This window comes from Cupressus sempervirens, chromosome 3, assembly GCF_028749045.1.
Source record: "Cupressus sempervirens isolate cs-2001-9-10 chromosome 3, ASM2874904v1, whole genome shotgun sequence".
Lineage (NCBI taxonomy): Eukaryota > Viridiplantae > Streptophyta > Pinopsida > Cupressales > Cupressaceae > Cupressus > Cupressus sempervirens.
Window position 1 is genome coordinate 1,087,735,011 of NC_143120.1, and position 25,435 is coordinate 1,087,760,445.

At 35.4% G+C, this 25,435-nt stretch overlaps 2 protein-coding genes across 3 annotated transcripts; one reads left to right on the forward strand and one right to left on the reverse strand.

Annotated features, from left to right (window-relative positions):
* Positions 1–288: 288 nt before the first annotated feature.
* On the reverse strand, positions 289–1,480 carry LOC149570559 (putative 12-oxophytodienoate reductase 11). The gene is made up of 3 exons (XM_089823144.1): positions 1,325–1,480; positions 962–1,141; positions 289–879 (listed from the first exon to the last, which is right to left on the reverse strand). Exons 1-3 carry the CDS (start codon positions 1,419–1,421, stop codon positions 365–367), a joined length of 792 nt encoding a protein of 263 aa, XP_089679270.1. The 5' UTR covers positions 1,422–1,480; the 3' UTR covers positions 289–364.
* A 2,743-nt stretch (positions 1,481–4,223) lies between these two features.
* LOC149570560 (F-box protein At5g51370-like) lies at positions 4,224–11,295 on the forward strand. Of its 2 annotated transcripts, none has more exons than XM_089823142.1 (2): positions 4,224–5,831; positions 10,518–11,295. In XM_089823142.1, exons 1-2 carry the CDS (start codon positions 4,630–4,632, stop codon positions 10,774–10,776), a joined length of 1,461 nt encoding a protein of 486 aa, XP_089679268.1. In that variant the 5' UTR covers positions 4,224–4,629; the 3' UTR covers positions 10,777–11,295. The 2 variants fall into 2 exon arrangements, with proteins under 2 accessions (XP_089679268.1, XP_089679269.1); XM_089823143.1 differs by lacking the exon at positions 10,518–11,295 and adding an exon at positions 8,550–8,884 and having other exon boundaries at positions 4,333–5,831.
* The last annotated feature ends 14,140 nt before the right edge of the window (positions 11,296–25,435 follow it).

Consider the following 25,435-nt stretch of genomic DNA (forward strand, 5'->3'; position numbering starts at 1 on the left):
TTTCTATTATCCATTTTTTTCCATTCTAAAAAAATCTAGATGTAAATAGAATTTTTTTAGATGCATGCAATCTTTTTAATTTTTTCTACATACATATATTAACATTTCTATTTTATATTTTGTTTTTACATTATGGTTATTTCAATCAAAATATCTAGATGTAAATAGAATTCTTTTCAAAAAATCTAGATGTATATAGAATTCTTTTAATTTTTTACATACATAAAATCTTTCTAATTTTTTTCTACATACATAAAAGAATAATTTCTATTTTCTATTTAGCTATCATAAAGATTGATAAAAAAATTGATTGCATATGCATTCTTTATTTTGTGCACTAAATGCACAAAATAAACTGTATAGATTAAAACTTCCTGTGCTGGGCACGAGAATATACAATAGAAATATCAGTTACGAAGAATAGTCGGCCATAAGCAATCAAATCTGCCTTGCCACTGGAAATAGCTTCGTTACCATCATCCCGATCATAACCCCCTGTAGCCAAAAATGTTCCCTTGAATGTTGTTCTTATGGGAATCAGGCTCTTTTCACTCGCTATTGTCGTCTGCGAATTATCAATCCTGGGCTCAAAGAAATGAGCGTACAATATCTTATATTTATTCAGAGCCTCCGCCATGTGAAGTCCCAGTGCCTCTGGATTTGAGTCATACGCTTCTGCATGATCCGAAAATGGAGAAAGCCGAATTCCCACATGCTCTGCTCCGATTTCCTCCACCACTGCTTCCATAACTTCAAGTACAAATCTGCAATGATTCTTCAATGTTTCACCATAGCCATCTGTTCGATCATTCACGCTGTCCTTCATGAACTGGTCCACAAGGTACCCATGCGCCCCATGGATCTCAACACCGTCAAACCCTATTCGTAAAAGGACTGATTATGTCAACAAAAGGAACATTGTCTTCTTCAAACCAAGATAGATCAGAATAAAAAAACATACCTGCATCTATTGCATTCCTGGCAGCATTTCGAAAATCAGCAACTATATTGGGAATTTCCTCTGTTTTCAGAGGCCGGGGAGGAGAGAAATCTGCCACATCCTTTTGGTTCGGAAGAGGGATCTTTCCAGAGATTGGTTTGCTTGTGGAGGAAACTGGAGATTGGCCATTAGGATGATAATCTGCATTCCAATGCACCCATTAAATACACAATACACTGTTTGTTGTGGAGGAGAGCCAACCAAATTGAAACTAATTAAAATTGAAATCTAAATCAAAGTAGAATATTATAACTAATTTTGAATTTCAATTTACATCTACATCTAAATCTAAATGAAAATGTAAATAAAAAATAGAAATCTCACCTGCAAAAATGTTATTCCAAAACTTCAATTTACTCCTATTCAAAAACTCCAATCTAATCCTCCAATAACCTCCACCTCTTCCTTCCTGCAAAAACATAAAATGAAAATGAAAAGAGGAGCCTTGGTTTTATAACTTCTGAGAGGCTCCTCATATCCCCCAACAGACGTCTCTTCACATTCCACGAATTTGTTTCAAATTCCCCCACTCCCCACAAAAAATAAGCATGAATGTGCATGCAAAATTATATTTAACAAAAAAAAAAAATCATATTGAAATTATTTCGCCCGTATTTTTTCGGGTCCTACTTTTTTAGGCCCTACTTTTTCGGGCCTATTATTTCGGCCTCCATTTGGCCAGCTATTATTTCGGCCAGCTATTATTTCGGGAATTCTTTTTTAATATTTAATTTGAAAGTTTGTAACTGCTCCCAATTCTTTTTTATTGACAAGGAATCTTGGCATATTCCCATGCTGGGCATTTGTGCTGCCATTGTATAGAACGCCTCTCGGCGCAATAATATTTTGAACAACTACATATTCTAAGTCTCCCTTGAAGAACAACTCAAAGTAAACAACATTATCCGTATAATCTCCCTTCTCAACAACCTAAACCGAACTTATGTTTATATATGAAAAGAAACACAATAGCTTAGAAAATACTATGACACCACTACATGCAAAGAATAATAATTCTTTTGAATACCCTACCAAAAATCAAGATTCTAACAAAATTTTGTTAGAGATTCATGCAGTAGAATAGAAGGATGTAACAAAAAATAAATGCAACACAAAATAGTAACATATTAAGTACAAAAGACTGAATTCTTGCATTCTTATGCCCAATCTACAAAAATATGTCATTTGTAACAAAACCCAAGTAGGTTTTATTGTGATTTCCTCCCAATATAGAAAACTCTTACAAAATGAAGTACTCAAAACCTCACAAAAGTGAGGGGAAAAAAAAAGGATTGAGATTAATTAACACAATCTACCCAGAAAACACAACTAAGAATTAATTATAATCTAAATGTTGATTACAAAATTATTTTGATCGAAATAGTAATCTAACTCAGAATATTAATATAAATCAATATATTATTCTTAATTAAAAAAATATTATAAATCAAACTACTTTTGTAAATGAAAATAGTAATCATTAAATTTATAAATCACTATTTTTAAAAAATATTGATATGGCGGCATTGCCATCCATATGAAATATTATAGAAAACAAAATACAACATTAATCTATAAAAAACATTGAAAAATATGAAAAAACAATAATCTACACAAATCATATCTAAATATATAACATGCAACTATATATAAATTATGCATGAAACATGCAAATGTAAATTTGAATACAACGATGTAAAAGCTAAGAAATCTAATTTTAAAAATAACTTACAACTAAATGTAAATAGTGTAACTACAATTCTTAATGCGGATAATAATCAAAATGCGAAATAAAACTTAATATAAACAAAAAATAAATAAAAAACTTACTTAGCTTTTTGATCTACTTGGTGATCTTCAAATGTAGAATGCTTTTCCAAATGATTTATCTCCCTCTTTTCTTCTCTCAACAAAAACAATGAAGCTTTACTGAAAACTTGTCTTCTGCAAATGTATTCTTTTACAAATGACGAGAAAAATGAGAGGAGATGAGTGTTTTATAATGAGACAGAGAACTCTTCATCTCCCACGGAAAAAACTCTTCATCTCCCATTAAGAAACTCTTCAATTTCCACTAAAAAAACCTTTCAATTTCCACTACTCCACTCAAATTCGAAATTCAAATTAACATTAAAAAATTAATTTTTTTAAAAATACACATATGAAATGTGTACACGTCGCTACACATCGTCGTTGATAATAATTTTTTAAATTAAAAAATGTTTTAATAATTAGATTCGCATGCGTTTCATTTCAAAATTTTTTTTTTAAAAATTTAAATGAGGTGACGGGCCACCACCCCCGCCACCCCATACTTACACAGCGTGCGACAGTAACTGCCGCTGTTGCTGCTGCTGTTAGCGGTAGTTACTGTCGGCACTGACATGTGTGTCAGTGCCGACAGTAACTGTCGCTGACAGCAGCGGCTGTTACTGCCGCACGCTGCGACCACGTTTACATAACGTTTTTTTTTTTTGTTTTTTCGTTTTTTAAAATTTCTTTTTTAATTTTAATTTTTATTTTTATTTTTTAATTTTTTTAATTTTAAAAAAAATTTAAAATTTTTTTTAAAAACTTTTTTTTAAATTTTTAATTTTTTTTTAAAAAAAATTTCACTTTAAAAAAAATTAATTTTGTATTTTTATTTCATATTTTAAAAAAGAATATATGTAATTTATTAAAATTTATAGGAGCCTATTAATTCGGACCCTATTATTTCGGGTTTCATTTGGCATCTTCTTTGCCTGTTATTATTTCGAAAATATTTTTTATTGTCTTTTATGTTGGCCATCTATTATTTCGGCCTCCATTTGGCTCCCTATTATTTCGGCCAGCTATTATTTGGGAAATTCTTTTTTAATATTTAATTTGAAAGTTTGTAACTGCTCCTAATTCTTTTTTTATTGACAGGAATCTTGACATATTCCCGTGCTGAGCATTTGTGCTGCCATTGTATAAAACGCCTCTCGGCGTAATAAGAATAAGAAAGCTAGAATATGGAAAAGACACCCTTCAACGGGGGATTAGTAGCCTCCCAAATTTTATTTAAAAAGACCAAAAAAATTCCCACTATGTTTTCAAAAAGTGTCCATACGTCGAGAAAGATGTTTATGATTTTCTTCCCAAAAAGCGCTTATTAGGATTACAAAATATATAAATAAATTCTAGAACACATCGGGAGAAGCTATAACAAGAACCAACGGTAGGGAAAGTACGGTGTATTGGAAAGATTAGTCGTTGGCTATAAATTTGTGGACCGTTGGAAACAAGAAGACAAACGAACAAAACACTGTATAGGGAAAAACTAAAGAAGTGCATGGGTGAAACATAGTCGTTGATTGATCCAAACTTTGGATTAAAAGGCACGGCCGTCGCAAATGCAGTGGTCAGAATGAATCAGATTTTGAAGCTTGCAATGTGACGTCCATGGGAAATTGCGCCATGCGTCGTCCTTGCTTCCCTTCAACAAATTTCTGTCCCCAATTCCTCGATCCTTCCGTGTTCCTCAATTGACTTGAATTTGCAGCAATTTGGGTCTTTGCGCAGAAGGGAATGAATCGCAATGACCATTGCTGTCACGCTTGCCTAGGAAATAAAAATTGTAGACACGTTTCTTCTATCCTTCATTCATGACGCCCGTCAAAACGCCGTTTTCGGAGGACAAAAAGAACCAGAATGCGGCCATTGCCTGGTTAGGATTCAAGAATGGATTGGGTCTTATGCAGCTCAAAGGAATGGTGGACAAACCAGGCCTTCTTTCTAGCAAAGGTCATATTGAAGGAGGAGGAGGCAAGAGGGACTTGACGCTTTTACTTAGTGATGAGGTTTTACAAAGGATTGTTGCCAAATTATTACCCGAATCATCATATTCATTCTCTCTTGTGTGCCGACGATGGCTGCGGTTACAGGGACTCCGCCGACATAGCATCAAACTAAAGGACTGGGACCTTTTAGCCCAAGGTCGCATGACATCCAGATTCCCCAACCTTACCGACGTGGATTTGACTCGGGCCTGCATCCTTGCACCCGAAAACGCCTGCATAATCCTCACACATGCTTACTTAACAATCCCACTTGACGGTTCGGAGGATTCTTTCGACCGCTGGGAGGACAGGCTACTAGACCCCTCTTCATATGACCAAGGGCTGCAGCTCCTGGCACAAGGATGCCCCGGTTTGCAGAAGCTCTCTGTTATAGATGTTATGAGGGATGTGGCGCTAGGGGATTCGAACTCGGAACCTAAAGGCTTACATGCTGGCCTTGCTCGTATAGCCCACAATTGCACGATGTTGCAGGAGCTCGAGTTGTATCGGTGTACTGATGAGTCTCTCAGAGCAATTTCTGCTTGCAAAAACCTACAGATCTTGCGGCTTGTTGGGTCTGCGGATGGCGTTTTTCATCGGGGTATAATAAGTGATATTGGCCTTACCATCTTGGCTCGCGGGTGTAGCAGGCTGGTTAAACTGGAGTTAAGTGGGTGCCAGGGTTCCTATGATGGGATTGCTGCAATTGGGCGCTGCTGTTTTATGCTGGAGGAGTTGACCTTCTCTAACCATAATTTGGACGAGGGTTGGATTGCAGGCCTTTCTTTTTGCAGCAATTTGAAGACCCTTAGGCTTCAAGGCTGTAGGAGGATTGACTCTAATCCTGGGCCGGTTGAGCATTTGGGTTATTGCCCTGCTCTTGAGACACTGCAGCTGCAGCGGTGTAATATGAGGGATAGGCAGGGCTCAGCTGCACTGATGCTGGTTTGCTCGTCTGCGAAAGAGCTTGAATTCCAAGATTGTTGGGGCCTAGACGATGACATCTTCAGCCTTGTCATGAATTGCAGGTATTTATAATCATTGTTGGACTCTTGAAACCCATATCTTCTTTATACACCTATGCTTACTAAATTTCAATTGACAAGGGTCTTTGTCGTAGTCAAGTTTAAGTGCTCTTCCTGAAGGAGAATAAGTATTTCCAGCTAAATTATACACACTAGATGACTTTAAGGATAATTGTGATGAAATACTCCTTCATTCCAACATTTCAATTTGCAGACGGTCATGGGAGGAGAAAACCCTCTTGCCAGTTATTCATATTTGAGAGTATTGAACTCGTACCAGGTGTGGGGCTAGGGAATTTCCTCCGCCAATTAGGTATAATTCCTATGTCATTAAGAGTATCTAGCTTTGCAGGTAGACAATGGGTTATATTGGAGAATTTCTCCAAAGCTAAGCTTGAACTTGATCATCTTAATGGGCAGAGAAAACCCTCTAGACTGAATGGGTTATGTTGGAGAATTTCTCCAAAGCTCAGCTTCAACTATGAAAACCCTAGTGCCAGTTATTCATACGTGAGACTGTTGAATTCTTACGAAGTGTAGGGCTGGGAGAATTCCTCCTCCAATTAGGTATAATTCCTTTGTCATCAAGATTAGCTAGCTTTGCAGCCAGACGGAATGGGCTGTGTTGGAGGAATGGGCTGTGTTGGAGAATTTCTCCAAAGCTAAGCTTGAACTTGGTCATCTTAATAAGCATGAGTTATGTTGGAGAGCTTCCCTGATCAAGCTCAATCATGGACTTCTTAGTAGATGTGGGCTAAGATGCTAAGCTGGAAGAGATTAAGATGATCAGCCAAGCTTGAACTTGATCATCTTAATAAGTACGAGCCAAGTTGGAGAATTTCTCCATGATCAGGCTCAAACTTGGACATTTCAGTAGACATGGCCTAATATGTCTCCCGTAAGAGTTATTACCTAGAAATAACAATATTGTATATACTAACATACAATCATAGCTATGGTATGGGTATTTTGTCCTCATTTTTCTACTTGTTTCTCTACATGCTATTGAATCAGAAACAGCAAGACAACATGTGGTTAAACCTAATCTTAATATGTTATGTTGGAGAGTTTTTTTCTGTCGAGCTCAATCTTGGACATCTTAATAGATGTGGGCTAAGATGCTAGGCTGGAAGAGTTTCACTAAAGCCAGGCTTGAACTTGATCATCTTAATATGTACAAGCCAAGTTAGAATATTTCTCCATGATCAGGCTCAGACTTGGACATTTCAGTAGACATGGCCTAATATGTCTTCCGTAAGAGTTATTACCTCGAAATAACAAAAATGTATATACTAACATACATTCCTAGCTGCTACGGTTTGGGTATTTTGTCCTCATTTTTCAAACAATTAGTTCTTTTTATCTACTTGCTTCTCTACATGCTATTGACTCAGAAACAACAAGACAACATACGGTCAAACCTTATCTCAGTCAATGGTGCAGACCAGTTGATTTCTGGAAAAGAAAGGTAAACAGGTTCTCCATCTAAACAAACTAACCTGTTGGCTCTCGAGTAGACAAGAAGAAAAATAATGCTACAAAAATGGAACCATCAAGAGATCAGAATTCTAAATATACAAGGAACACCTATCCACATTCCGTAAAGCTATGACTGCTGCAATTAAAAACAGTATTGCCACGTGGTATGATCCCAAGAAAGGCAAAATTGTAAATGACAAGCTCCTGTATTCTTTTCCTGTATCTAACCAAACTGCTACTTGAATGAATCATCTAGTCATTATCATGAACAGGGCAATTTCTTGACAAACTGTGAGATGAAGGGATGAGAACAGAATGAATCACTGAATTGGGCTATGCATTTTTCTGAATTTTGTAACTATACAGCCTATTGTATCGGGGCTTAGAATTATAAAGGCAGTGAACTTAATGATTTAAATTCCAAGATAACAGGCTTCATGGAATAGTAATACAGCAGATAAGCATTGATTTTCCATTTTGGGTTCATTGACGGATTCCAGTTTCTGATGCAAATGTTAATTTGACTTTCCTGAGATATGTTTTGCATACAGTCAAGTGATATATCAGTTGCAGGTGGAGCAAAATCTAAGCTGGATAGGACAAATTAAAATTATAAAGGAAGAAAATCCCAAGTGATTTCTCCTCTGCTCATATTTGGAGAGGGTTTGGGCAAGAAATTTTGTTTTGAAAATTGTCATTCTTGATGGTAAAACTATAAATGTCACATACCAACTCTAGCACATCCCAAGTTTAAAAAAAAATTGCTGTATTGATACTATGGCACTATGCCTGTTTTGGTACTTGATCCATACCCACAGGAATTAGAATAATAATGAAGAAATGACAAATTTACGCACTTCTAATACACACTATCAGCACCATGATGAGGGCTAGTGAATTTTATAGTTAAAAGTTTAAACAGTTGTTTCTTGGTATACAATTTATTTTCCTGTGGAAACCCTTTTCCCTTATCAATATCATTTTTTTGTAGTTCTGCAAAAATATGGTTTTTCTTCCATATAATTTTCTTTGCAGATGTATCTTCACCATATCCTATTTTAAATTGACCAAATAACTCTATGGCCTGTTGTATTGGGGCTTAGAATTGTAGAGGCAGCAAACTTATTTATTTAAATTCCAAGATAACAGGCTTCATGGAATACAGATAAGCATTGCTTTTCCATTTATGGTTCATTAACGTATTCCAGTTTCTGATACAAATGTAAATTTGACACTCCTCAGATATGGTCTGCATACAGTCAAGTGATATATCAGTTACAGGTGGAGCAAAGTCTGAGCTGGATCTGACAAATTAAAATTATTAAGGAAGAAAATCCCAAGTGACTTCTCTGTGCTCATATTTGGACGGGTTTTGAGCAAGAATTTTTCATTTTGAAAATTGTCATGCTTGATGGTAAAACTATTTATGTCACATACCAAGTCTAGCATATACCAAGTGTTTTAAAAAATTACTGCATTGATACTATGGCACTATGCCTGTTTTGGTACTTGATCCATACCCACACGACTTAGAATAATAACACGAAGAAATGACAAATTTACCCACTTCTTATTCACTATTAGCACCACGATGAGGGCTAGTATATTTTATAGTTAAAAAGTTTAAACAGTTTTTTCTTGGAATACAATTTAGTTTCCTGTGGAAACCCTTTTTCTTATCAATATCATTTTTTTTAAGTTCTGCAAAAATATGGCTATTCTTCTATATAATTTTCTTTGCAGATGTATCTTTACTGTATTCTATTTTAATGTAACCACATAACTGCCATAGCCCTATCCATAGGTTCATCCTTGTGACTCAGGCTACGTCACTACCTTTACTATATGCTACAACTATCACAGGTGCAAAGTTCAGTAAAAGAATATATCTCTCTGAACATGGATACGAAAAATTTGATCTAGCTGCAATATATCTACTTATGGTACCTGAAAGAAGTGTTCATGACCAAAGCATTCAAAATATGATAAAAGGAATTTCTTCTAGTCATGCATATTGGGATAATGATGGTTGATTAACATCCCATCTTACTATTAGTTTTTTGGCATTGATAAATGCCTTGTTGGGTTTGACCAATTGAATATTTCTCTTCAGGTTAATTCATATTTCAAACATATCTTCTTGCAGGTTGCTTAAAATCAGAGAGTTGGCTAATGTGAACTCTAATTTATCTATAATCTCTGCATGGGGACCTTTTCTGACTGAAAGATAAAAGTGATTTGCTCGCAGCAGAAACCAGTTCTTAGTGCTTGGCCTTTATTTATAGCTAGTGTTTTACAAGATAACTGCCAACTTAAATTAGACCATCATTACACGATAGTGGCCAGCTTAGACTATGCGATCAAGTTCTCTAAGCACAACTTGAGATGTCTTATTAAAGCATTTTCTGTCAAAAGGGATTTTAACTTTCTTATTAGATGGGGAGATCTACTTCGAAATCAGACAACATTAGAGCATTATATCTCATTTTATATTACACCTTTGTGTTTTTCCTAGTCTTTGATTTTCATTATGGCTTGCACTGACAAGTGTGGTCTGGCGAAGCAGAATATGAAAATCATCAAACAAATTAATTTGTATTCTCCACAAAAGGTTCTTTCATTTTTACAAATTTAACAAATTTGCAATATTGACCCTAAAAGTTGCTATCTGCTATCTTGAACCTTATCATTTTATAGCTAGTGTTTTACAAGATTACTGCCAACTGAAATTAGACCATCAGTACATGATAGCGGCCAGCTTAGACTATGTGATCAAGTTCTCTAAGCACAACTTGAGATGTCTTATTAAAGCATTTTCTGTCAAAAGGGCTTTTAACTTTCTTATTAGATGGGGAGATCTACTTCTTCGAAATCAGACAACATTAGAGCATTATATCTCATTTTATATTACATCTTTGTGTTTTTCCATAGTCTTTGATTTTCATTATGGCTTGCACTGACGAGTGTGGTCTGGCGAAGCAGAATATGAAAATCATCAAACAAATTAATTTGTATTCTCCACAAAGGGTTCTTTCATTTTTACAAATTTAACAAATCTGCAATATTGACCCTAAAAGTTGCTATCTGCTATCTTGAACTTTATCATTTTGTTGATATTGAAACATGTGCAGTTTTGCACAAATATATTGACTAGAAAAGCAACAACTTGTTTAAGGCTAATTAGTTGTGCTTCATTCTTTTGAATATCAGGAGAATAAAGTATATGTCTCTGGAGGGGTGCTCTTTGCTAACCACTGGGGGTCTGGAGGCTGTTGTCCTTGTTTTGAAGGACCTTCAACGTCTTCAAGTTGTCTCTTGTAACAACATCAGGGATGCTGAGATAACTCCTTCTTTAGCTAGCTTATTCTCAGTTCTGAAAGAATTGAAATGGCGACCTGACACTAAATCTGTTCTTTCGGCTAGTCTTACTGGTACAGGAATGGGACAAAAGAGAGGAAGGATTTTTTAAAAATGATAAAAGGATGTAGGAGGTGATATGACACTTCGAGTCTGTCAATAACTTACCTATTTTGTATCTATTCTAAAAAGCAAACAGAGTTGTTAGTTATTCAAGGTCTTTTCGTGAGCAGCAGCTGTTTATTCTAACTGGCTTTGGACAATTTCAGCAACAACTTGACAGACGATTGGGCTCATAGTTGATTATTTGAGAGGTCTCAGGTTATATTATATCTCTGATGCTGGATGAGTACAATACTAGAAAACAAAGCAGCTTCTCTATTTTGATGTCCTTGAGTGTACATTATGTATAACCAATGCTGTGCCGAGTTCTGCATTCAGAACAGTGCAGCTGATTTATCCGATCCTTCTGCTATTTGAAATTTATTTGCAAAGACGACTCTTGTGAGTTGTCTGAATAGTACATGTCTATAGCCATTTTTTGTCTGATTAAAGATTGCATTTCTTTGTACTTTACCTACAGATTAGGATCAAAATTGAAGTCAATTCACATAATTCACACTTTACTGTCTCTCCTTTTTTGTCAAATTTGAAATTGGATTCTTGTACTAAAGTGAAACAATCTATGCAATTTAAATTCAAAATATTACCAGCAGGATTACGCATCTGTTACAATATTAGTTTTATACGGTACTAAATGTATTTTGCTCTGAGTTTATTGCTAATGTATGATTTCCAAGGGTCTTGACCTTTCTCTGTTGCTTGCCTGTTGTAAGCAACACATCAGAATAATAATCTTTTATTTTGCTTTATTTTTGCTCTTTTAATGTGGATGAAATTGGGAATTTAAGAATTTATAAAATCTACAACTTGGATTATTCTTTAGAATATTGTTTTTATCAGTTCTGGTATGAAAAAGACCAGAACATGTACTGAATTGTACTGGGTTGTAATTTGTCACCAAAGAAGATGCAACTAGTGGACCAGGTACAAACATTGTCGATTGAATCTATGCCACCTTTCACAGCATTTGATGCAAAGCTAGTACCGCAAACAGTTGTAAATTTACTCATGTATCCAGATAGTTTCAGTAAACTCTTGGAAGCAATAATACTCAGAATAGTCTTTTAGTGGCCTTTAAAAGTCATAACTACCATAAAAGTTTTCTGGATTCGATTGTGTGCTTATTTTTTCTGTTACATCTCTTACTCCTTTCATCCTGATGAAAGATCATGGAGTGTTGATGCTAAAAATAAACACACAATTGAATCCAGAAAGCTTCTATGGTAATTAAAATGGATTGTGGAAAGCTCTGGAGATCATAACTACTAGGCCTTACAGTAAGCAGTAAGGTATGTGTCCTTGCAATCCTTGCAATAAGCAGTAAAGGTAATGTGGCAGAGACAACTACTTCAATCATGGGAAATTAAAAAATGTCAACTTTTAAGTGTTCTGCAGGCCTCTTTGGTTTCTAAGAAATATATTACTACTCGATTGTAACTTGTCACCAAAGAAGATGCAACTAGTGGACAAGGTACAAACATTATTGATTGAATCTATGCCACCTTTCACAGCATTTGATGCTGTAAAGATATCTTGTGTACTTGTAGATGCATATGCCTAATTATTAGAAATTGCTTCTGTATTGACATTCCTTTGGATACAAGTTATCTTGTTTTTACCAAAGTTCAGCTTTCAGAAGTATCATGCTCATAAGCTGTTCTGCCAAAAAAAACCTGCCCGCTTATAGCATTCGGCATGCTTGTGCTGCTTACCATCTCATGTATCTTGGATATGATTGATGGTTTTCTGAATTATTCTTCTAACAATTATGATTTGGCTGAATTCTTCGTTGCATATGTGTGCGTTTATATCCTTCAGGCTAAAGGTGTGTGTTGGGCTGTTTTGGGCCTTTCATTTTAACCAATGGAGGTCTGAATGCTTCCTTATCCATATCATGTCTGATCCAAGTATTAACTTATTCACAAAGTTTCAAATCAAAGAAACTATACTTTGGGGGACCCAAATGCCGAGCATTTTACATATTCATATTCCTCTCGAAAATTATGCAATTTCAAAAGCACCTCATTTTGAGTCCTTGTGCAAAATGGGTTCCAAAAGATGAAAGATAAGACGATCGTGCACGGGACTTGGACAGCTTTGGAGTTTCTGAAGAGGAGAGGAACATCTCATATGGGCTTTCCTAACTAATACAAAACAGGCGCGTCGATGGCCCCAATGGCGGCCCCAAAAGCCTTATTTACTTCAACGAGTTTCACTATTTATTTAATAATTTACTTTCAGTGTTTTCGAGTGTTGTAGTTTACACTGACAACAGACGGGAAGCTATGTATGAATCATTTCTGTTGCATCCTAATTCAAAATAACTATGCAAACCATTTTTAAATGATAGTTTTTGGGACAAATAATATCAGATTTTAATATGTAATTAATATCTTATTGTTAAGAAATATGTAACTATACATGACAAAGTTTGACATAACCCAAAAGAGAAATTTATACAAACAATTATTCCATTTGCTAGAAAACTAGGAAACACCATAAGAAATATTGTGAGGAAACCTTCAACAAGGGAATTTTCTTTAGAAAAAATATATATGTTATGTGCTATTCAATGATAAAACCATTGTAATACATCTTCAAAAATCTCTACAAGCACTTCATAAACATGTGAGGAAACCTTCAACAAGGGAATTTTTTATAGAAAAAATCTATATGTTATGTGTATTTCAATGATCAAGCCACTGTAATACATCTTCAAAAATCTCTACAAGCACTTCAGAAACACATGCACTCTTTGCAAGCACATCATATGAACAAGCATGCCAAGTTTCAAACATTCACATGAACTAATTAGAGATGCACTCAACCCCTAATCATAATTGCTAAGTAGCCAACCTTAGACAATTAAATCAAGCTCAAACAAAAATATCCAACTAGCCAACTTTAGACAACTAAATTAAGCTCACACAAAACTATGAGTGGTATAATATAAAACCACGTGACTAATACTATGAGATCACAAAATCATTGACTTAGCCACTTAATATTGCAATTTAATATTTTTATTATTAAAATTTCTTCTTATGTGAAGTTTTATTTTAAATACTTATTACAATGTTTCATACAACACAAAGTGCCCTTATGAATGTCAACCCCATGTGATGCACATGTCCCTAGGTCCTTCAAGTGCATTGGATCTTACTTGTTAGTATGGATGTTGATAGTATTCCTATGGGAAGTATCCTAGTAGTGTTGGAGACATGATTCTGAGGTTGTGTGTTGCATTCATTACAAAGTTTGTCACTGATGTCATCATACTAGTTACTTTATGAAGACTAACAGAATGGAGGACAGAGTTTGGCTTTGTGAGTTTCGAGGATTGAAGATCAACTTATGCACACATGAGATAATGTTCTAGAGCATGACTAGATGCTACAATTAAGAGTGTGTATGGAAATATGAAGATTAGACAGAGTTATGATAGTTTTGGTGAAGGTAGCATTCAAATGGAGTTTCTGGAAAGTGGGTACTGATGTTTGAATTGTATCTCCTAGTAGATATGGAATCTAGTTAAGCAAACTTGGGTAGAGGTTGGAGACATGTTGAAGATGTGGCTTTTAATGCGCATACAAATGATCAACTAGTGAAGAGTTATGAAGACTGTGAGCTGACAAATTACTTGTAATTGTGAAAAAATGTAATATTTTAATGTAACGTGTAATGAAATATCTTAAATTGCTCCTATATTATTATTGTAAATTGGGAAAGCCTCAAGGCCAACTCAATAACTTATTCTAAGACTCAGTATAAAGGAAAGGTCATTTCCTTGGATGGAAAGTGTGATATGCAGTCATATCTATGTATTGTATTATGTGAGCTTACATGTGAATATTTTTTGGATCAGAGAAGTGATTGGTGCAATTGAGGCACAGTGAGCTTACAAGGAATTGCATTTAGCAAAGAAGTTGACGTTGGACAGTTGTTGATGTACACTTCTATTATTTGGTGAGGATGGTACTTAAGTTGTTTGTATAGTGGGTCCTTATGTCTTCCTTTTAACTCCTAACATGGTTGGCACAACTCCTAATAGGGTTAGAATCTCCTAACAAGGTTTCAGAGTCTCCTAACAGAGACTCATATGTACTGATTGTATTTGATTGATTCCTAACAAGGTTCATCCTTTCACAAGGAATATTTATATTAGTACATCATCTTGTGGGTACCATCCCCAATGGGGTTTTCCTATTGATCTTGGGTTTCCCTAGTTAACATATATGACGTTATTGTGTATGGTTGTTGCATCTATTATTTGCATGTTCCAGAATTAATGAGGATATTGTGAGTTGTTTTAATTGCATAATGATTCACCACCCCCCCTAGTTATCTTGGTGGACTTTACTTTCTAAAAATTGGTATCAAAGCATTAGGTTCTTGAAGGAAAAGCTTAATAGCTTAAGAAGATCTATGGCACAGTTCAGGAAAGAAAATCTAAAGTTTGATAGAGTTAACTATGACAATTGGAAGGAAAAGATTAAGACACATTTTCTATGCATGGGTTCGTGTTATTAGTTCACTACTAAAAACAAAAAGGATGTGATTGAAGAAGACAAATTTGAAGGTTGTGATGTATTACGAAGTAATTGGTAAATACTTGCTTGTTATTAACAAAGACCGAGAGGTCAATTTATACAAAAGAATGAGATGATGTTTCCTTAGGAAATGATCATAAAGAATAGAAACATTCTATTCTAGAGAAAGAAAAAAACGAAAGCAAACTAAAGCTTAAGATATTTACAAGATAACGATTAACTAATAATAGACGACTTATCTATTATTGTAATACCCTCCCTTAATGGTTAATCTATCGAACACACCAAGCTGTCCTTTGAATTTGACAAACTCATCATGACCAAGAGGCTAGGTGAGAATGTATGCAGTCTAATCCATGGTAGGAACATACTGCAGATCTATAGTCCTGTCTTTAACCAGCTATCGTATGTAATGACAATGAAAATTCAAATGCTTGGTTCATTCATGGAAGACTAGATTCCCTGCTAACTTGATAATGCCTTCATTATCAACAAACAGAGTAGTCGATCTTGCTGGTGACATCTGCATATCCCCAAGCATTCGACAAAGCCAAACAACTTCACATCCTTCCTTAACAGTCCCTCTGTATTCAACCTTTGTAGAAGAGAGAGAAACTGTCTATTGCTTCTTGCTGGTCCATGTGGCTGCACCGGATCCTAAACTGAACACATATCCAAATGTTGACTTTTTATCATCAACAGAGCCAGCCCAATCTAAATATGTGAACCCACTGAGTTTAGGATTAGAACTTCGAGAGTACAGAAGTCCATAATCTGAAGTGCCCTTCACATAACAAAGCACATGCTTTGTTGCCATCCAATGATTAGCCTTAGGAGCTGTCATAAAGCTGACTATGAAGCTGATATCAAGCCTAGAAGCAGAGAGGTAGATGAGGTTGCCTACTAGTTGTCTGTATGTAACATCATCAACGAAAGGAGAGTCATAATTTGCTGATAACTTGAGACCTTTCTCCATAGGTGTAGATGCAAGTTTGCAATCCTGCATTCAGAATTTGTCTAACAGGGCCCAGACATATTTGGACTAAGAGATGAATATACCAGAAGATTGTTGCCAAACTTCAACACCTAGGCAATAATGCATGAGCCCAAGGTTAGTCATATCAAAAGACTAACATAAGTTCTATTTGATTCCCTAAATCAAAGATGCCGAACTATCAGTGATGATCAGATCATCCACATAGATAACCAGAAGGATGATGTCACTATCAGTAGTCTTGATGTATAGATTTGAGTTTGAAGAACTCCTCTTGAAGCCTTGATCACTGAAGTACTTATCAATCTTGATGTACCATGCCCGAGGGGCCTGCTTCAAACCATAGAGAGCTTTTACCAATCTGAGAACCTGATGGTCTTTACCAGCAACCTTGAAACCAGGAGGCTACGTCATGTAGACATCTTCATGGAGATCACCATTCAGGATAGCACTCTTTACATCCATCTGATGGACCTTCCAGCCAAACTGTGTTGCCAGGGCTAGGACTAATATGATGGTGCTCATCTTTGCAGTAGGAGCAAAGGTCTCCTCATAATCAATGCCCTGACGCTAAGAAAACCCCTTCGCCACTAAACAAGCTTTGTACTTGTCCAAAGTACCATTTGATTTGTATTTGATTTTGTAGACCCATTTGCAGCCAATGGGTTTCTTCCCTGGTGGAAGATCAGAAAGGAGACAGGTGTTGTTCTTCAACAAGCTCTGATGTTTAGATGTCATGGCCCATTCCCACTCTAGATTTCCTTTAGCCTCGGAATATATTTGAGGTTCAAACACACTATGAATGTTGGCCATAAGAGCAAAGTTAACAGAATCTGTAGTTTTTCTCTTTCTCCAAGCAGTTCTCCCATCAATGAGCTCATCATCACGAAGATCAGCAAATGTCTTAGTCCACCACTTAGGTTGGATAGGAGAATGACCAACAATATTACTAGGAGATGCTTGATCAACAGGATCCTCATTAAAAGAAGCTGGATTAAACTCAGGTGAAGCATCTACAAATTGAGGTGATCCTGCAGGAGAAGCCAGAGGAATCTGTATAGGTGTCATTAGAAGAACTAGAGCTGGAGGAGCTACTAGAGCCCTCCCATTAGGTGGACCTAATGGAAGCTGAACTACCAAATCATGAGCCTACATAGGCTGGTCTGTTGGATTAGGAACAAGAGAAACAAACATGAATGGTCCTTGCTACTCATCAAAGACTACATCATAGCTATATATGAGATGAGATGTCTCAACATAAATCAGGTGGTAGCCTTTGTGAAGACTACTATATCCAACAAGCATTAGTTTTTGACTCTTGGCATCCAACTTGGTGCGTGAAATATTAGGGATCCAAACAAAAGCAAGAGAGCCAAAAACCTTTAGGTACCTGATTTTGGGCTTGCAACCTGACTAGGCCTCTTTCAGAGTTTTATCTTTGACCGCCACTGTGGGTGACCGGTTCAACAGATAAACTGCAGTGTTAACTGCTTCTGTCCAAAATTGCTTTGAAACATGTTTGTGTTCGGGCATGGAACGAACCATCTCGATGTTTGTCCTATTCCAATGTTCAATTACATTGTTCTGTTGTGGCGTGTGGGGTGTGGTTAATTGGTGTTTGATGCCATGTGTATCCAAGAAGCTAGAGAAAAAATTAGAACAAAATTTCCCCTCATTGTTTGATCTAAGAGTAATAATAGATTTCCCAGACTCTTTTTCAACCAAGGGTTTAAACTTCTGAAATACAGTAAATGCATCTAATTTCTTTTTAAGGAAATACACCCATATTTTTCTACCGAAATCATCTACAAACAACAAAAAATACCTGAACCCAAGAACAGGAGTGGCCATAGGGCCGCAGATATCGACATGAACAAGCTGAAGTACCTGAGAAGCTCACCAAGAATCGCCACTGGCGAAAGGTGTATGATGTTGCTTCCCAACCTAACATGTGTCACAAACTCCAAGGTGTTGAGTTTGAATCTCTGGCAAACCAAGAACAAGCTCATCTCAAGCAAGTTGTGAGAGATAATGCACATTTAAGTACCCATATTAATGATGCTAAAGTGTGCTGACAGAAGATCGTTGATCAAGTATAACTAAGTCCTGAGAATCACTAGAATCAGTAAGTCTGAAAAGACCATGATCCTCAAGACCTACTAAAACAATAGACTTAGTCGTTCGATCAGTTATGGTGCATTAATGTGAACTGAAGGTGACTGTCAAGTGTGGAGAATGTCACAAAAACTGACTGACTAAGAGTACTGACTGACTAAGAGTAGATTTAGTTCCATCCCTAGAACATAGTATACATCAAGGAATATGAGATTCCTCCCAACAGACTGAATCTGAATGTTGCCTTTATTGATAACCGTGTACTCTTCTCTGCCACCAAAAATAATAGAATCTGAATAAGGCTGGTAGTCAATAAACTAGTCTGTGCAATGAGTGAAATGGTGAGAGGCACCTGAATCAATGTACTAGGCAGACGACTTCACATGATCAACAGGTCTTTTAGCCATGAAGGCATAAAAGGCAGATTCTACCTCCTTAGTGTGCTTTGCACTGTTCACTTTAGGTTGTGAACCTGATTGCTTAGACTGGGCAACTAAGAGTTTTCGACATTCAACATTCATGTGACCAAACTTGTGATAGTAGTTGCATTGAATGTTCTTCTTTTTGCTACCATCAGATGCTGGCATAGAAGACTTCTACTGAGATGGTTGCTAAAACTTTCCCTTATCCTTTTGAAAGGATTTCACAACAAAGGCTTGCTCAGTGGAGGTGGAACTAGGGCTACTATCGAACTGTTGTTTCCACTAATCTTGCTAAAGAAAAAGTGTGTAGAGATCAGTGAACTTCAGATCAACACCAATAGATGTGATGTTGAGAGTCTTGATAAAATGCTCATAGGATTTTGGTAAACTCTGAAAAGTGATAACCACAATATCTTCTTCCTCCATCTTGCGACCGATGGCAAGTGGTTGATCATAGATTTCCTGAATCTAATTCAGGTGTGCTTGGAGCGTGGTGTGCTCATCCATGACAATAGAAAATAGAGTATTTTTTAGCAAGAAGGCTCTGCTCTTATTGAAAGTCTCATGAAGACCTTTTAGATGTGTCCAAATTTTGGTAGCTGTCTTGCCAAATGGAATCTAAGAAAGTTGATCATCAGCCACAAATAATTTGAGAAGCATCACTACCTCTCAATTATTTAGATCTTATGCATCTTGATCAGGACCCAGAGAAGTTAGACGCTTCATAACACCCATAACAAGTTGATCGGTGTTTCAATATTCAAAAATTGTGATGATGCGTTGCTTCCAGGTTCCATAATTGCAACCATTGAATTTCGAGTTATGCTCAAGAATAATATTTGTTAAAGATGCCATGGCATGTTTTTCAATGAAAAATTATGAAAATTCATGAAGATACATTCTTCGAGGCAAAAATATGGAAGACCTAGAAGAATCAGAGAGTGACCCAGAAGAGAGCTCAAAAAATCAAGAAGGAATATGTTGTCATTTTCTAGATCCATTGGCTTGAAAATCAAGGCATGAAAAATGAGGCACCTAGAAAAAATGGACAACCTAGTTGAGCTCTCGAAAAACCCACCAAGAATCTGCAAACAAAAACATGTTTTGACCCCAAAAATTAGGGTTTCGAGAAAAACCCTAGCCATTGGCTTTGAAGGTTGATTTGGCAAAAAATATAGTGGTTTTACAGTCGACCAATACTGGAAGGAGGTCACGACAGGATGGAGGAGGAAACAACTTAGAGAAACTCAGAAAAATGATGCCTGGAGGTCAGGTGAATGGGTAAAAAATGACCATTAACTTGTGGACATCGGAGCTCCAAAAAGTCACGAGTTTGCAAGACAAATGCAGGGTGTTTGCAGTCGGATTTGCAAGATTGGATGACGCCTTCTAAGTGCATACATAGGCTGACCAAGATTAACCATGATTTGCAGAGTTTGACCACCAAAAAAATTGCATGTTGCAAACTTCAGCCCCCAAAAAAATTGCGTGTTGTAGAGTTCGGCCACAATTTCCAGAAAAATTGCACGAGTTTCCCAAAAAAAAATGCCAAGAATCTGCCCCGATTTGCACATGAAAAACTCCAAAATTTCCCCGCAATTCTCAAAAGAAAAAACCTAGCTAAAATTGTGATTTTTTCACAGATGAATTTCTCAACAAAAGCAAAAACCCTAGATGGGTTTTTTGAGAAAACCTCAGGAATTAGTTTAAAATTTTTAGCAAATAATTTCGAATGAAATTATAAAATTTTCAAAAAAATTCAAGTATCGGCTTTGATACCATATTATGAGGTAATTGGTAAATACTTGCTTGTTATTAATAGAGATCAAGAGGTCAATTTATACAAAAAAAATGAGATGATGTTTCCTTAGGAAACAATTGTAAAGAATAGAAACATTCTATTCTAGAGAAAGAAAAAAATAAAAGCAAACTAAAGCTTAAGATATTTACAAGATAACCATTAACTAATAATAGATGACTTATCTATTATTGTAATATGATGAAACTCATAAAGATATATTCATGTTCAATATACTTGCTAGAGAAGCATTATTATCATCTTTTCCTAAAACTAAATTTGCTCAGGTAAAATCTTTGAGACTTGCTCATGAAGTTTGGAAATCTTTGCAAAGTACATTTGAAGGTGATAAACACGCTTAAAATTTATATCAAAGAATTCAATATGCTTATTTCAAGATGCTAAAATGATGAAAGATGAATCTATAAGAAGTTACTTTGGTAGAATAACATAGATTGTCATAAAAATTAAGAATTGTGGAGAGAAATCTGAAGATGAAGTTGTATTGAAGATATTGAAGACTTTGACACCTACATATAGATAGATATCACAAATGATTGAACAAGTTATTCCCTTAACATCTGATTTTATAAGATGAACTCTTCTTGGGAGATTATAGTCAACATAAATGTGGATGAGACAAAGGAGTGAATTTCTCAGAGTTGAAACTACTTTCGACACATTAAGTGTTCAACCTTAACAAGGAGTGCAAGCACAGGTGGAGATTATGCCAACAACAATCAAACAAAAGTTGAAGAAGACAAGAAGATTGAGGAAGGACTTGCCTTGCTTATGAAAAGAGATCCTAAAAGTAAGATAAGATAAGATAAGATAAATCTATTAATGTCCAACAAAAGACCACCAAGGGTCTAAGGGACTAAGAGCATACAACTAAAGAGTAACAAATTTTTTAAGTAGTTGGACTTGTAATGAACTAAGTCATTATTTCTTCTAAATGTTGTAAGAGAGTAAAGAAGTTTAAGAAGCTCTAAATCAAGAATGCCTAAGGATTATCTTTTTGCTAATGATAAAAAATTCAATGCTAGACTAGAAGAATTCTTGAGTGAAAGTGATAATGAGAATGATGAAATAGGACTTGTTATCAAGCGAAAAAGCCCTGAAAAAGAAGAATTTATAGAAGAAAAAGTGTTAGTATCATAAGTTGAAAAGAAGAAATCTGATTGGATTATTGTTAGTGGTTGTCCCCATCACATGACTGGAGATATGAATAAGCTTGTTGAATTCAATAGCTATGATGGAGGAATAGTTATCATTGGAAATAATGCAACCTATCATATAAAAGGAAAATGATTTTTTACACTTGATGGAAAGACTAACATTGATGATGTGTACTTTTTGGCTGGTTTGAAATATAATCTGTTGAGTGTTGGACAATTAGTGGACAAAGAATATTAGTTGCAGTTTATAGAGGAGACTTGCATTATCAAAAACAAAAATGACACGTTGATTGATACTGGTACAAGAACAAGAGGTAATGTATTTAGTTGAATCCTATTGAGATGAAATTTTTAGTTGTTAAGGTTGATAATAGTTGTAGCATAAGAGATTTTGTCACATCAACTTTGATAACATTGTGAAGCTTTGCACTACACTTGTACTTAGAGATCTACCTAAGATTGTAAAACCTGCTAACATGATGTGTAAAGAAATGTGTAATGGCAAAACAAAACAAAAGTTCATTTCCAAGCAAGAAATTTACTACATCAACAAAGTTGGAGATTGTGCTCATAGATTTGAGTGGTCGAACGAAGACAAGAGCATTCTATGGTGAAAGGTATTTTATGATTCTTGTTGATGATTTCACTAGAATGATGTGGTTAGCATATCTTAGAGAAAAATCTAATGATTTTTAGAAGTTTAAGATATTTAAGAGACGAGTTGAGAATAGTTATGGTTTGAAGAGTAGATGTTTGGGATCTGATAAAGAAATGAGCTTAAATATTTTTGTGAAGATAATGATATAAAGAGACAACATTCAAGTCTTAAAACACTTAAACAAAATAGGATAGTAGAAAGGTGAAACAAAACAGTGATAGAGGCAACAAAAGCAATGAATTTTGAAAATAATGTATCTAAGATCTTTTGGAGAAAAGCAATGAATACAACAATGTACACCACATGAACATAGTACAAATTAGACAAGGCACTAATAAGACACCTTATGAACTTTGGTTTAGACATACACCTTCTATGAAGTATTTCAGAGAATCTTTGGAAATAAATGTTACATCAAAAGAGTGATGATGTTGGAAAGTTTGATTCAAGAAGTGATGAAGGTATGTTCCTTGTATATTCATTGAAAAGTAAGACATATATTTTTTAATCAGAGAATTAAGACTATTTTTGAGAGTGCAAATGTGAGAGTTGATGAAAAATTAGAATTTAGGAAAGAATACTTGATTATAATTCCAATGAAGAAACTAAATCAAAGCCTAACAGAGAAAATGTTAAGCATGAATTATTTTATGAGACTGACACTAATTTGTAGAATGAAATTAAGAGAGAAGTGCAGAGAGAAGAACCTAAAACTAAAAAGTGTTGAGACAATGACACCTAACAGAAATTTGATGAACCACCCTACTAAATAGATCATTGGAAGAAGAGACAAAGGAGTGAACAAGAAATAAGGTACATGAAGAACTATGCTTAATTTCTTAAGTTGGATGTAAGAATGTTGATGAAGCTTGCAAAGATGATTATTGGATTAAAGCTATGAAATGAGAACTAGAGTAGATTGAGAAGAACAAAACGTGGGAACTGGTTCCTAGACCTAAGGGATAAGAATGTCATTGGAACTTGTGAATGCAAAAACCTAACCTGTCAAAAGCATGTGTAAACAAGAAAATATTAGTTGTAACATGTGCATATGTGAGATTAGAAATCAATGGAAATACAACTAAAATCTACTTGAGTTTAACAATTTGTGAAACCACAAATTAAAGTCCTCACAGAACCTCAAAGCAGCTCAACAAGGGCACCCATAAGAGGCCTTGTTGGTGTGCTTTATATTGGAGAAATGTGGATGTACTCTCCCAAAACACAACTATTGAATCCCAATGTGGTAAAATGCAATAACAATGATACTATGCTAAGATGAATGGTGAATGCTTCAAACAATGGCTATGAAAGCAATCACGCTTGAAAGCATTCAAAGGATGTGAGTGTGGATGCAAGAAATAAACTAAGTTAACAATGCACATGAAATGAAAATCTAGCAACTACCAAAGGTTAATAACAATGCAACTAATAAATTCACTAAAGAGCTCTAACACTAAACTAGCATGATAACAATGCAAATGAGGGAGATGTAAAATGCTTGAGATAATGACTCTATTTATAGGTTTGAGAGAGGCCTTGAGGAGGCGGCATCTATGTGGCATCCACATAGGTGCCACAAGGGTGATACATGGGCTAAAGAAAAAGCCATGCAAAAGTCAAAAAGAGTCTTTAATAGTTGAGAGACTCAAGGTGTGCTCACACATGTGTGAGCAACCTTTGGGGAAGGAGTGGGGGACAAATGTGTAAGAGGTGTAAATGAAGTGGAAGCTTTATTGAATCATGAGCTTCTCACACATGTGTGAACAAACACTTAATAACTAAAAGGTGTTTAAGGTAAATAAGTGGGATTAAGTAGTGAGAGGTTTATAAGGATGAGAGTGATGGGTGTAGACTAGATTTTAGGATAGGATTAAGTTAAATAAGATTTGACTTAATCATAGGATTAAAGAATTTAATAAAGTGGAGGGGATTAAATAAATTGAATTTATTTAAAAGGGGATTTATGGAGCACTTATGCATTAAATGAATTTAATACATTATGAAAAAGTATTTAAATTAAATTTAAATACATTAGGGAAATGAACTTATTTAATTAAATAATTTAATTAAATAAGTAGAAGAATATGAAAAATATAATTAATTAATTAATAATTAATTATAGTGTCAAGGGAGATATTAAATCAATTAATATAGTGGTTAGAACAATTTTAAGTTTCTATATTTTGCCCCTCTTTGATATGATGTCGAGACAACATTATATCAAAGAAAAGAAAATATAGTTGCCCTAGTGAGGAGAGGAGTTCTAGGAGTTGTGTCAAAGTGATTATAGGGGAGGAGGGTGTCTCCTCGAGGAAATGGGATGAAAAAGGAATATATTGTGCCCCATTTGCTCGAAAAAGACACAGGAAGGAAAAGGGAAGGATAAAGGCTTAAAAGATGACCTTGCATGACTTGTGGGTAAGATTGGAATGAAGTAGGGTGAATTGGATAATGATTAATCTAAATGCAACTTAATGACATGAATGTGTAGGATTTAGTAATGTTCATATTGGAGAGAACACCCTAGTTTGATATTGCAAGAGGAGCTATGCACCGAATGCTATAGAAGCATAGATGAAAATATTCCTTTACGTGGACTAGACTCTCAACAAAATAGAGACTTTAGGAACATAGATGTAGGCTTCAAAGTCATGATGAAAAATATGACATATATGCATTGGAGAGGTCTAGGCACACCCAAATTCCTATTAGGGATCTTGGTGAAAAGTGTGCTAACCCGTTGCCCCCAGTGAGCAATGCATAACCATAACTCAGAAACCAACAGAGATGTGCTAAGGAATCATGAAAATAGATCATATTGCAAAATTACACGTGTAATCAGGGTAATTCAGTCAAATCATACTAAGATATTGAAGATCAAGGCACTCTTGAGAAGGCCATCACTGATACACAAAGATAAATTTAACAAA

Excerpts from the sequence above, each read along its gene's own strand:
- LOC149570559 (XM_089823144.1), bottom strand. The coding sequence starts at position 1,421 with ATGTTTTTGCAGGAAGGAAGAGGTGGAGGTTATTGGAGGATTAGATTG. Across the intron at positions 1,142-1,324 it reads TTGGAATAACATTTTTGCAG|ATTATCATCCTAATGGCCAA; the intron begins GTGAGATTTCTA and ends ATTGGAATGCAG. Across the intron at positions 880-961 it reads CAGGAATGCAATAGATGCAG|GGTTTGACGGTGTTGAGATC; the intron begins GTATGTTTTTTT and ends TTTTACGAATAG.
- LOC149570560 (XM_089823142.1), top strand. The coding sequence starts at position 4,630 with ATGACGCCCGTCAAAACGCCGTTTTCGGAGGACAAAAAGAACCAGAAT. Across the intron at positions 5,832-10,517 it reads AGCCTTGTCATGAATTGCAG|GAGAATAAAGTATATGTCTC; the intron begins GTATTTATAATC and ends TTTGAATATCAG.